This window comes from Prunus persica, chromosome G4 (assembly GCF_000346465.2).
Source record: "Prunus persica cultivar Lovell chromosome G4, Prunus_persica_NCBIv2, whole genome shotgun sequence".
NCBI lineage: Eukaryota > Viridiplantae > Streptophyta > Magnoliopsida > Rosales > Rosaceae > Prunus > Prunus persica.
The window spans coordinates 2,620,481-2,632,754 of NC_034012.1; the positions used below are offsets into that span (position 1 = coordinate 2,620,481).

Here is a 12,274-nt window from a genome sequence, read left to right on the forward strand (position 1 = left end):
ATAGCAAATTCGAACAATTGTTCAAGACATTTGACTATGGCTGGTGTTCGAATGGATTGGATCAAAATAAGGGATTCTAATTCCTATCTAAAACATGTTGGAATAAAAATTTTGTTCCAAAATATTTCGGAATTTCAACATCCATTTTAATTAGGAAAATTCGGAGTTTTCGGAAGATTTCGAAAATTTTATTGACTATTTAATAAATGTCCAACGATTTAAAATGTTAAAATTGAATAAAAATTACAAAATCATAGGAAAAAATTGAAAAAAAATTATTATATATTATTACTTATATGTTATCATTTACTCTCTATTTGGATGAATGAACTGAAAATTACATGGAATTCTAAAATGACGTAATTTAGATTTCCATAATTTCAATTTTTGGCTATTGAAGATTTCTTCTGGCAATTGAAGATTTCAATGTTTAGATTTATGTATCTTGAATTTTGTAAATTGAACTATGAAAATTGTGAAATGACGCATATTTTGGTAAAAATTAAACTAGAAAATTTGATGCCTCAATTTACACGATTTTTTATGCGCATCATTTAATAAATTTCACGCTTAAGTTACCAAAAAAAGGAATTGTCAATTTCTCTTTTTAAATTTTCGACTTTTAGCCAAATTCATAGTTATTTTCCTTCATCCAAACAAAGAGTTATGAAATTACTTGTCTATGTATGTTTGGTCATTAAGTCATATTTAGTTCAACATAAAATTAGTCATTATATGTAGTTTAAGCGGAAAACCCCAATGTATTTCGAAATTGATTTGGACTTGCCAAAATTGAAAATTTTTGGGTCCAAATCGGAATTTCCAATTCAACTTGCACCCTTACATTTGACAAATTCTATAGGATTTTCAACATTGTTTTTATCACATACCTATCGTGAAATCAATCAAGTGGTGGACATTTTAGATAAAAAGGACATACTTATGTGGATTTGTGTATTTGGGTTGAAAATTTTTCCAAGGAGGTTCTACATAGGAGAAACACTTGTGTGCAACGGGGATAGGTTTAGGGTTTATCAATGTTTTGCTATTCCTGGCCAATCGCGCTATGACACAAATGATATATTTTTCACTTGGCATATTGTGTTTGGCCATAATAACAAAACAATGTTATTTTCGTTTCACACAAGTTCTTCTGGTTACATAAATTATATTTTGACTTTTATGGCTTAGGTCCCTTGAGAATGGCCTCCAAAAAGTAAGTCAAAGAAAAAGTTACTAGCATTCTCTTTAAAAAAAACCATTTTATAAAATTAATTCCAAATATTTCATGGTCTTGAGTAAATTTTCCGTTTAGTTTTATTTTCCAAAGAGGCCATTTTCACTTTCAACCGTCCAAATTCATGGGAGTGGAACCAAACCAAAGTCAGAGCCAGCCGAGACTACAAAATTGCAGCTTCCATTTTCCCCAAATCACCAATTTCACCAATCCACCATTGTCTACAAATCGACTCATTCGAAACCAATAAAGAAACCCCATTTTCCCACATGTCTTCTGCTTCCTCTGACCTTCTTCATTTCTCTGCTCTCTTCCTCTCCAAGAAACTCACACACCCTCTGAACCAGTCAACCACACAATGATATATAAGCAGCCCATTTTGAACTGCGTTCTGACCATCGATTGAGCATTTGGTGCTTATCCTTATTAGCTTCAAACCAAGGCAAGAAGAATAAACAATTGTATTTCTAGATCGGCTTGCGCAGCCATGGTACTACCGCTCCTGAAGCTTGGGACTTTGCTCCTAAAAACTCTGAGCAAACCCGTAGCCGCCAGGCTCAAACAGCAAGCTGGGTTGCACCCAAGGTTCCGCCAGATCATCGTCAGCATGGCACAGGTATGTATATCTTGTTAGTGTTATTGCTATTATTTTTAGCAACGATTGGGAAATTTTGAACTTGAAGATATTTGATATCATTGCAAATGATCATTTATATTTCGTTAACATATGACCACAATACATATTCTTTCTCCCATTTGTTGATAAATTATTCTTGCCCCCATTTGAAATCTACTTATTTTTTCCTCTGAAATCAATATAGTCATAGCTTTTTTTGTTGCTACTTCAATTTCTGAGCTACCCATATAGTGCTTGTGAATCGCATTTACTTTATCATCCCAATCAACATATGGGTATTTGTGTTCGATAGAGTTGTGAATTTTTTGTTGACAATGGTGTATAGCTCACCTTACTGTTATGCTGCTGGAGTTGAACTCCTAGTTCTACTTATATGGAGTCGTTCTTTCAGGTTTCTGTTACTTTTGTTGCTTGTAAATGCATATTGGTGTATGAATATGACATTACTGACACTTATTTGTCATGCTGATTTGTTTTCGAAATCTACTTTCATTCTATGCATTAAACTATGTTTTTCTGTCTAATTTATTGGAATCAGGCAAACCATCAAGTCACCACAAGAATGCAAAGACGGCTCTATAGTCATGCAACTGATGTTGAGATTCGCCCTTTGAATGAGGAGAAGGCTGTGCAGGCTGCTGTGGACCTTATTGGGGAGCTCTTTGTTTTCTCGGTAATTTTATTGCTAGTTACTCGGTTGTGCAATTTCTCAGAGCTATTTTGTTATTCTGATTAATTTCTGATTCCAGTATATCAATACACACTGAAAGACAGAAACCAAAAGATAAATATGTAGATTTGTGCTTTGTCTCATTATGTGCATATGTAGACATGTGAACCCATTGCGAGTCTGCATGTAGATGATGAAAGTCAAGAATCAAGATGTGTGCTTGGTTATAATTGTATGCATGTCCCTGTGTAACAAGAAATAAATTTGATTGCTTTATGGTCACTCAAGGACTCAAAAAGCTGGTGACTAATCTTATTGGGGAGTCTTTGAGAATATGGCTTCCTTGTAGAAGTACACATGCTCTGTAGGTGGGAATTATGTGGATGCGTTCGTATATAACACAGGGGGTGTGGTGTGGTGTGGTACTTAATGTGCCTAGGAATCTGACTGACTGGTCATATTTGTCCCACTAAAACCAACTGTATATGTATCGTTTGTTCCATGATTACTTACATGTCCAAATTTCAATATATATAGGTTGCAGTAGCTGTTTTGATCTTTGAAGTGCAAAGAAATTCTAGATCAGAAGCCAGAAAGGAGGAATTACGCAAGCAAGAACTGGAGGTATTGTGCAATACCACCTTCGTTAAAATGATACTGACTCAATGTGTTGATTTGCATTTATATGGCAACTTTCACATGCAATCATTTCATAGATCTCATGAGTTGTATAGAATTTTATTCAGTTGCACATTTGCCTTCTTTTGAACACTTGTTTTGAGCCTCCAATCCTTTTCAAACTGCTAATGCTGTTCAATGCTGGCGATCAAAATTGCTTGCATTTCATCTGTATATCTTTAAATACAGAAGATGTACATTTTTCCACTCACTGAAATAGTCCAAGTCCTATTCCGAGATCAATTTTGTTGCTAGATTATAGTGGAAACGAACAAAGGAGATTGTAATTAATTCTCATGTTAGGTTTACCTTTCGTTCATGTGCAAATCGCTATCCTTTCTTTCCCGAAAAGAATAAACAGGAGAATGTCTCTCTCTCTCTCTCTTTCAGATGTTCACTCTCTCTGATGAACGAAGATCTCATAAAACTAGACATATCTAGCTTTTCCTTCTAAAGCCAAATTAAAGCTAGACGCCTACATGGGCCAATATCATGAAATGATCCTTACAAGCCAAGGCACTCTTTAGGGAAGAGCTAGTCTAAGGTATCAACAAAATCTTCGTGGATTATCATGAATAGCCTAGGATGATTTTAGTGACTCTGTTAGACTTTTATTTTGAAACAGAATCGTATTATCTCCAATCTATTACCTAACTGTTAAAGAAAAGGGCACTGTCATATTATTGAAGCACTATAACTTGTTTTGGGTGATAAAGTCTTTAACAATGTCTTAGAACCATACCTATAATTTTTTATGGGCATAACAGACAGAATGTTCACCGTTTCTCAGACAATGAAGCAAAGAGATGAAGCCTTATCAAGAGAAGTAGTACTTCTTAGGGCAAAATTTGAAGAACTGGAGAAGCTTGCGAAGGGACGAGGACTTAGTGGTATCATCAACTTCAAGCGGGCTGAAACAGAAGGTGCAAAGACAGAAAAACCAGCCTGATCTGGTCACAAGATTCATAAAATAAATCTGGTTTTCAACCCAATTTTAATTCATAGAATGCTTCCCTCTTCACAGAGGGAAAAATTTTCCCCCTTAATTCTTTTAACCAAGGGTCATAATTTCAGATTGGTGACCGGCTTCACTGTTTCCAAATGTAGATTAATATAACTGAATGAAAATTTGAGGGCTCTGTTTGATTTGTATAAACATTGTTAAAAGGAAAAAAAAAAAGGGATGCCAAACTAGTGATGGCTATGGTGGTTTGGCATCATTGTTCCATCCAAGTGATGGATCATTTGAAACAGATGAGATGTCTATTGTCTATAGTTTGGCCAGCTGTTGGACATCCAAGCCCATAATTTGTTTTTAGAATGCAACACTTTTTCTCATTTGAAGACAGCTTGAGCAAAGAGATATTATGATTGAGTAATGCTACATTTATCATATTTTTATACTGCATGATATGATATGTTCATATCATATGCTATATCGATTAAATCAATGAAGTGTATTTTAATAAAGAAAATTTAATTAACAGTTTTTTTAAAGTGTTAATAAATCATTAAAAAAAAAAGTTAAATAATTTCAATTAATGTAGCTGTCCATCACATTTGCCACATAAAATGGTATGAGAATGTAGTAAAAGTTGCATTATTTCATTATGATTTCAATTTGCCGAAAGCTTATGCTGTCGACTCTTTTGGTGCTGCTGAGACCTACAAGTTGGTTTTGCATGGCTGTGCTCTCTTTTCTTTTCCCCCTATACTTCAGTGGGAAAGTGAATTTTGCTATTTATCTTGAAAATCCATATTTTATTGGCTTTTATTTTTATTTTTTGGGATATCAGAGCTAATCTTTCTCGTTAAGATTTGGCAATGGGATTGAGTCACTGTCAGGTTTTATATATTCCCTATTTGATTGGATTAATCATATTTTAGAGCAGGTGAAGTTGTTCCTTTTTATTTTTTTTTTGACATTTACTAAAGCACCAAAAGAAAAAAAAAACTGAAAAAAGAAAGAAGAATACTCTCGCACCTTGACTTCAATGCCGGACATACAGCATTACATGATGGTGTTCATGTAATAAAATTGCAGCCTTTTCTTCTTTTATTTTTTTGGGTACAAACTATGAAAAAAGGTTTGGGACTGATAAAGAGTCTCCTCGGATATAAAGTTTCCTTTTTTACTTTTTAGCAGCAACTATTTCCCCATGTATCTTCACCAATTTACTAATCCAGTCCTTTTTATTTGTTTTTGTATTGTATCATTATCACCCCTTTAACGAGAAGAACTCGTATGTTACGAAGATAACACTATTTTACTATTCTTATCCAATCACATTTCGTCATGTGAAAACGGAATATGATTGATTAAAATAGTAAAACAATGCTATCCCAAGTTTTTCTTCCCTTTAACAACCTAACATTATATCTAAAACATAAGATGCTGATTATCTTGAGTAGTGAGCATACACATAACACCATGCACAACCATCCCTTTAATTATCTTCTATCTAAAAGGTGGCATCCAATTCAAATAGGAATCTGGTCGATGGTAGTGGATGCGCTCTTTATGCCTTCCTTGGTCGACTTGTCTTTCCCTTCTCTCCCACCAAAGACTAGCGATACTTGATTTACTATTGAACCTATAATCCACACGACTTTTTTTTCTCTTGGATTATCATCCTTTACAGCTCTTCCAATACACCAATTAAGTTTTAACATGTTACATAGCACCGTCAACGTGGTTTGCAATTTATTATAAAGAGGCAAAGTGACAACGAGTCGAACTTTAATCATAAGTGGAATAATATTTATAACTTTAAAAATACAAGTGATTGTCTAAACTACAAAAGGGAGGGAGAGTTTTTCACACACACACGCTAACAAGGTGTCACGGCAGTTTGAACTTTAGACTACTAATATACAAGTTAATGCATTTTTCCACTGATTTATAGCCTATTGACATAACTCTAATCAAAATGAAATTTGCAAAAATCTTGTATACACAGAGTAATCAACCTCTTCATACATATATATAATGTAAAAATGTGAGTTCATTTTACTCTTTTTATAGATGTTAAAATTTAACCTTTCCAAACGAAAATTGAAAAAAAAAACTTTAATCTTTTCTTTTTCATCCGTTATATTCTAAGACTTATTATTATTATTATTAAGATATTTGTTATTATTTATTTTTATAAAGTTAAAAGGCACTTTCTTTTGGTAAATAAAGGGTAAACAATCCGGACAAAAAACAAGAAGAAAAGGAAAAATAAAAGAGGGTAAATTGGACACCGACCCATCCCCATTTGAAGATAGGGAAGCTATAAAGCCCTCCCAACAAAATCATTCCTCTTACTCTTCACTGCCCGCGTTCACATTCGCGCATTACTTTCACTTTCGCAGTGCGAGAGCGAAAGAGAAATCACTCATCCTACAGAAGAGAGAGAGAGCCCTCAGCCCAACACAAATCCACAAAAGAAAGAAGTGTGTGTGGATTGGAAATTGGCATCAAACACTTTGAGGAGGTAAGCATCTCTTTTTGGGTCGAATATTTCACTTTCCCTTTCTTTTTTAGCTTTCTCGCTTCACCCCTCTGCTTGCTGCCAAACCCTTTCAAGCCTTTGCGATCCCATTTCTCTTTGGACAGTCGGAAGAAAATAAGCTCCGATTAACTGCTTTACTCTTTCTCATATCAATTTGGGTTTGCTTGCTTCTGATTATAGAGGTTCACTCTCGTTCATATAATTAGTTTCCTTTAAGTTAAATTAATTTAACGAATTTGGTCTCAACTTTTGGTGATTTTTCGTGATTGTTATTCGGAATTCAGGTTTTTTTTTTTGGGTTTGTTTTATGTACTTTCCAACGAAGTCTACCTGAAGATTTATTGATTTTAATATGGTTGTGTGTGTTTTGTTGAATTATTAAGGGCTTCTGGGAATCTGAGGTGGGACTGTAAAGTCAGTGCTTGGTGTTTCTGTTTAAAGCTCAAAAATTGTTGATGGGTTTTTGATATTCTGACATGGGTTTGTGTTTGATTTGTGAATTGTAGGGTTTAAGAAGTGAAAGCGGGGGCGGGTTTGTGATGAGGAAGGGTTCCAAGAGTAATTGCAAGTCTGCTTCTCATAAGCTTTTCAAGGACAAAGCAAAGAACCGTGTGGATGACTTGCAGGGAATGTTCATGGACCTCCTATTCGCCAGAAAGGAGAGCCGCTCCACTGATGCTGTCCTCCTCGAAGAACAAGTCCATCAGATGCTGCGCGAATGGAAAGCCGAGCTAAATGAGCCCTCACCAGCTTCTTCCCTGCAGCAAGTTAGCATCATGATCCTATACAATATACATATATTTTTTCAGTGCATATGTGGAACTAGATATTTAACGACAAGTTTGTGTATCGACATATGTGATTATCCACGTATGTAATACATCAACTTATGGAATATCTTGGTTATGCTTTTGTTTGAAAAGTTGTGGTTGTAAAATTGTGGTGTTTATCGGTAAATATAGGGCGGCAGTCTTGGTTCGTTCTCTTCAGACATTTGCCGGCTGTTGCAGCTTTGTGAAGAGGAAGATGATGCCACTAGTCCATTAGCTGCACCGAAGCCTGAGCCTAATGATCAAAATTTGCAAGTTGGAGAAAGTTTTGTCTTTCGTGAGGTTGTCTTCCCCTCTTCTTATTTCTTTTCTTAACTGTTACAAAAATCCTTTATGGGGGGTTTTGTTTCATTTTTGCTGTCTATCCTATCTATAAGCTTTATAAATTTTCATATCCTTGAAATGAAATGTCAATCAGTTTGTATATGAGCACTCACCGGTTATTGTAAACAACATATTTCAGGGATTTACTGTGAATCAAGGGCAACATGAACTTGGCTTCCCGTTGGCTGATCAGTGCAAAAGCTCCCCTTCGGGAGTTCACAATGCTGCTGCTAACAATTTGGAAGGGAATAATCATTTGGACTATCATCAGTATGAATTGCATCAAGAGTTTGAGCACAACTTCTATACTTGTTTTAATAGCACAGCTTTGAGTGGGGAAGATGCGTTGCCTCATGTTTCTACTTATCTACCAAGTATTTGCCCTCCACCCTCTGCTTTCTTGGGCCCAAAATGTGCACTTTGGGATTGCCCAAGGCCTGCTCAAGGATTGGACTGGTGGCAATACTACTGCAGTAGCTTTCATGCTGCTTTAGCATTGAATGAAGGACCACCTGGCATGGGTCCGGTCCTTAGACCTGGGGGCATTGGCCTGAAGGATGGCCTACTTTTTGCTGCTCTTAGTGCGAAGGCACAAGGAAAAGATGTCGGTATTCCTGAGTGTGAGGGAGCTGCTACTGCAAAGTCTCCATGGAATGCACCTGGTAAGTGCATTGTTTTTTTTTACTGTTTTTAATCTTCGAGTTGTGAAAATTCTATAGAAGTCATGAGTTTCTTTCACTGTGAATTTTATCTGATCAATCTTTGTGATTTCAGAACTCTTTGATCTTTTGGTTCTTGAGGGCGAGATAATTAGGGAGTGGCTCTTTTTTGATAAGCCTCGAAGAGCTTTTGAGAGTGGTAACAGAAAGCAGAGGTCATTGCCAGATTACAATGGACGAGGTTGGCATGAGTCGAGGAAGCAAGTGATGAATGAATTTGGAGGGCTGAAGAGATCCTACTATATGGATCCTCAACCCCTGAACCATTTTGAGTGGCACCTTTACGAATATGAGATCAACAAGTGTGATGCTTGTGCCTTGTATAGATTGGAACTGAAACTTGTTGATGGGAAGAAGAATTCCAAGGGGAAGCTAACTAATGAGTCAGTAGCTGATCTGCAGAAGCAGATGGGAAGGCTTTCTGCCGAGTTCCCCTCGGATAACAAGCGCTGTGTCAAGGGCAGGGCCAAAGCTAATGAGAAGGTTGGTGTTGGAAATGTCTATTACACTCCAAATCGAGGGGGAACAACAAATGGGACATTTGACTATGGGATTGGTGCACCATACGACTATCTTGTCGAAAATGTCAACGGCTACTATCTAACTTAACTGAAAGAAGTTTGATGGGCGTGAATAAGCTGCATGCCCATCCTTAGTTGATAGTTTATATTAAGTGGCGGCGGGGGTCATGCATTTTCACTTCACTTGTCGAGGGTCTTCCGTTTTCTTCCACTCCAAAGTCAAGCTCATTTTTTGCTCTATGGACATACTGTGAATAGCTCATCCTCCCGCGGAATGCCGCTTTAGACTGTTCTGGACGCTGGAGCATATTCTAACTTCTGCTCAGTACAATTTTATAACTAATTGTGACCGAAACTGGAATAGGTTGGATGGAACACCATTGCCACAATTATTCTATCTTGGTCTTGGTTTTCAAACATTTATGCAAATTGTGTAGACGGTATGTCGTCCTTGAATGGTATATATCTGCAATATGACCCTTCTATCTATTTATGTACTTTCTTCTTTTATCCTCCTTTAAATTTTAAAACAATCACTAAGAAATCTGATGCAATCGCAGCGACAGGATAAGGGGATCATGCATAAACCCAAAGCTTAAGAGTGGAGAGTTTGGCATGACGATGATGACGTACGGCTCTGCTGACCGTAATAACTTAGCATTTAAAAGGAAACAAATGCATTTCCCGTGACAAATAATAAGTGAAACATTTGCATTAGAGAGGGCTACAATTCTCATAAGCGTGCTTAAATTAAATGCATTAGAGAGGGTCACCACACCACACCATTGCATCATGCATCATTCATCATGTTAGGTTGGCCTGTAGTTAGGTTTGCCTTCGGCTTCAGCCCCCATTTTATCCAAAAACGAGAAGCTATCATACATCACATATATTGCATTGCATCACCATCACATAGAAGTTACATAGTGATATTTTGCATTACGTAGGGATTGGAATCTCTAAAGATTTAAAGAGCATGACAAGCATGGTTTCAAGATGGATTAGTAAATTATTCAATACAAACTGATTTCGCCCGAAATAGTTAAGCTCCCATCAACCTGGCTTTCTCCTAAGCACCGTCACCATCATCTTCGAGGTTGTTAACTCTCTCACATTCATCGATCCATTCACTGTAGCTGCAGAGTTACAACTTTTGCATGAGTAATTATAGCTGCGGAGTTAAAACTCTCACATAAATGAGTGTGTGAAAGGAGAGAGAGAGAGATTACTTACACGTCTATTGGTTCAGATAAAGCTGCAAATACAAGAAGAAAATCAGAATTGGTTATAAAAAAAATAAAAAAACTGCATACAATTCTGAGAAATTACATTGTCATAACAAGTTTCCAGGGCAGACATATATGGCAACACAAAACTCATAATCTGATCCTGAAATGAGGGTCTTTCAGCGATTCGCCATGCCCCCCCTTAAGCTAAATGCTTCACCTACCAAACCTCAGGGAGACTAGAATGAGTTGCCTGGGCCCTAGCCTAGACTTACTAAGAGTTTAAATTGCTCCCGTAGGATAGTAGGGCAAATAAACCGCATTAGTGCGATTTGGCTAGTGGTATCGCCCTTCATATAATTTTCAACCAGGTCAACTGATGCCAGCATCACCACTACAGAAACAAAATTTCCTTAGTCCTTTTTCTGTGAAACAAAGACAAGCTTTTTCCGCTCTCCATCACACATTTCCCTGTTTAAGACTGCTTTTCAGTAGCCCGGTCCCCGATTGGAGCCATGGTTTATCCGGCAGTGCTTCATATCCTCCTTAGCCAAAGTGAATCAGTGATTAAAGGTGGCTAAACCCAATATCATCCCACAGGCTGTGTTTTTACTATCCCAAATTTCCAGTGACAAACATTATCTAGTTGAAAATCGACTCCAACGAAAAGAAATAAAAGATTTCAAAATACATAAACAAGCATTAATCTGCCAAAGGTACCAAGTGTTGAACAGACCTGTGATAGTAGTGCTGAAGCTCTCTTGGCATATTCTGCAAGAAGCTTCCCCAATCAAGTTCTTCATGTCACTGAGGTAAGATAAACGATAAAAATGAGTTACAAGACTAGAAAATCTAGAATCTTGACGCTAAATATGAACCTCCCAAACTGATTCTGTGCTATGCATTCCTTTACATACGGTTAAACAGACTCATAAATCAGACATGAGATTGAATAAAATGCTCACATGCGGCATTCAACACTGGTGCCATGGCTGCAGAAGGGACAGCTGAAGACGGTGTCAAGCTTGTCCATCCGCTTCTTAGGAGGCGGCTTTGCCGATGACTTCCTCTTCCCCATTGCTCAAATCCTTTCTCTAATGTCAATATCTCATCATTAATGGAAGAAAGTTAGTGCTTAAACAAGAATGTTGCTAATTCCACCTTTAATTCACAGCCACAGCCAAGTATTTCAGCCTTTTATAATGGCTCAGTATAATCTCATTCCCATAATTGAACATAAAAATAATAAATAATAAATAATAAATAAATAAAAAGAAATGCAAAATTTGTTACGATTACGTTCGACACAAAATTAGCACAAACATACGAAAAAAAAAAAAAAAAAAAAATCCACATGTAAACTCAGATGACTTTTAATAAATATAATCAGTCCAATGGCAAAATTTGCTTTCTTTGCTTCTGAAAATTTAAACCCTACACTACCAGATTATGGTTCACAAAGAAGAAAAAAGAAACGCGAAAATTTCATACGATCACTTCCCAAATTTTGTTATTTTTCTTGTTTTCTTCATCCAGAACAAGAAGCACATAAAGTTTCGGATTTTAATTTTTTTTATTACCTAAAGTGTATATAAGAACTACTTTTCCTTTTTCCTCTTCGTTTCTCGGCAACCAAACAGGTGTAAACATGCAGAAATTGCATCAATCAATCCCCAAAGAAACCGTTTACAAAAGATAGAAGGAAAAACTTACGGAAATCGATGAAGAACCAGCCGACTTGTTAACTATTGTTGCAGATTTTGGATGTCGAAGTGTTTCCCCTCCACCTGTGAATGAGAAACGCTTTAAAATGTGCCCAGGAGAACGAAGCGGTTCAAGCGGGAACCAAAACGACGTCGTGCCGTTTCGTACTTAGGATCCGATTAAATTAAACCCGACCCAAATATAGCCCATTTTCAAATTAAAATCAAGAAA

General features: G+C 36.6%; 3 protein-coding genes across 4 annotated transcripts; 2 read left to right on the plus strand and 1 right to left on the minus strand.

Moving 5' to 3' along the window:
• LOC18780706 (OPA3-like protein) lies at positions 1,347–4,630 on the plus strand. Its single transcript, XM_007214374.2, has 4 exons — positions 1,347–1,853; positions 2,413–2,547; positions 3,082–3,168; positions 4,013–4,630. The coding sequence occupies exons 1-4, from the start codon at positions 1,725–1,727 to the stop codon at positions 4,169–4,171; spliced, it is 510 nt and encodes a 169-aa protein (XP_007214436.1). The 5' UTR covers positions 1,347–1,724; the 3' UTR covers positions 4,172–4,630.
• LOC18781166 (transcription factor VOZ1) lies at positions 6,522–9,623 on the plus strand. Of its 2 annotated transcripts, none has more exons than XM_007213898.2 (5): positions 6,522–6,701; positions 7,226–7,486; positions 7,682–7,831; positions 8,013–8,535; positions 8,648–9,623. In XM_007213898.2, exons 2-5 carry the CDS (start codon positions 7,259–7,261, stop codon positions 9,199–9,201), a joined length of 1,455 nt encoding a protein of 484 aa, XP_007213960.1. In that variant the 5' UTR covers positions 6,522–6,701; positions 7,226–7,258; the 3' UTR covers positions 9,202–9,623. The 2 variants fall into 2 exon arrangements, with proteins under 2 accessions (XP_007213960.1, XP_007213961.1); XM_007213899.2 differs by lacking the exon at positions 6,522–6,701 and adding an exon at positions 6,715–6,901.
• Positions 9,967–12,230, minus strand: LOC18780693 (transcription elongation factor 1 homolog). The gene is made up of 5 exons (XM_007212241.2): positions 12,053–12,230; positions 11,305–11,433; positions 11,076–11,146; positions 10,347–10,368; positions 9,967–10,249 (listed from the first exon to the last, which is right to left on the minus strand). Exons 2-5 carry the CDS (start codon positions 11,415–11,417, stop codon positions 10,183–10,185), a joined length of 273 nt encoding a protein of 90 aa, XP_007212303.1. The 5' UTR covers positions 11,418–11,433; positions 12,053–12,230; the 3' UTR covers positions 9,967–10,182.

Excerpts from the sequence above, each read along its gene's own strand:
- LOC18780706 (XM_007214374.2), top strand. The coding sequence starts at position 1,725 with ATGGTACTACCGCTCCTGAAGCTTGGGACTTTGCTCCTAAAAACTCTG. Across the intron at positions 1,854-2,412 it reads TCATCGTCAGCATGGCACAG|GCAAACCATCAAGTCACCAC; the intron begins GTATGTATATCT and ends TATTGGAATCAG. Across the intron at positions 2,548-3,081 it reads GGGAGCTCTTTGTTTTCTCG|GTTGCAGTAGCTGTTTTGAT; the intron begins GTAATTTTATTG and ends CAATATATATAG.
- LOC18781166 (XM_007213898.2), top strand. The coding sequence starts at position 7,259 with ATGAGGAAGGGTTCCAAGAGTAATTGCAAGTCTGCTTCTCATAAGCTT. Across the intron at positions 7,487-7,681 it reads CAGCTTCTTCCCTGCAGCAA|GGCGGCAGTCTTGGTTCGTT; the intron begins GTTAGCATCATG and ends CGGTAAATATAG. Across the intron at positions 8,536-8,647 it reads GTCTCCATGGAATGCACCTG|AACTCTTTGATCTTTTGGTT; the intron begins GTAAGTGCATTG and ends TTGTGATTTCAG.
- LOC18780693 (XM_007212241.2), bottom strand. The coding sequence starts at position 11,417 with ATGGGGAAGAGGAAGTCATCGGCAAAGCCGCCTCCTAAGAAGCGGATG. Across the intron at positions 11,147-11,304 it reads ACCAGTGTTGAATGCCGCAT|TGACATGAAGAACTTGATTG; the intron begins GTGAGCATTTTA and ends ATCTTACCTCAG. Across the intron at positions 10,369-11,075 it reads CTTCAGCACTACTATCACAG|CTTTATCTGAACCAATAGAC; the intron begins GTCTGTTCAACA and ends TTGTATTTGCAG.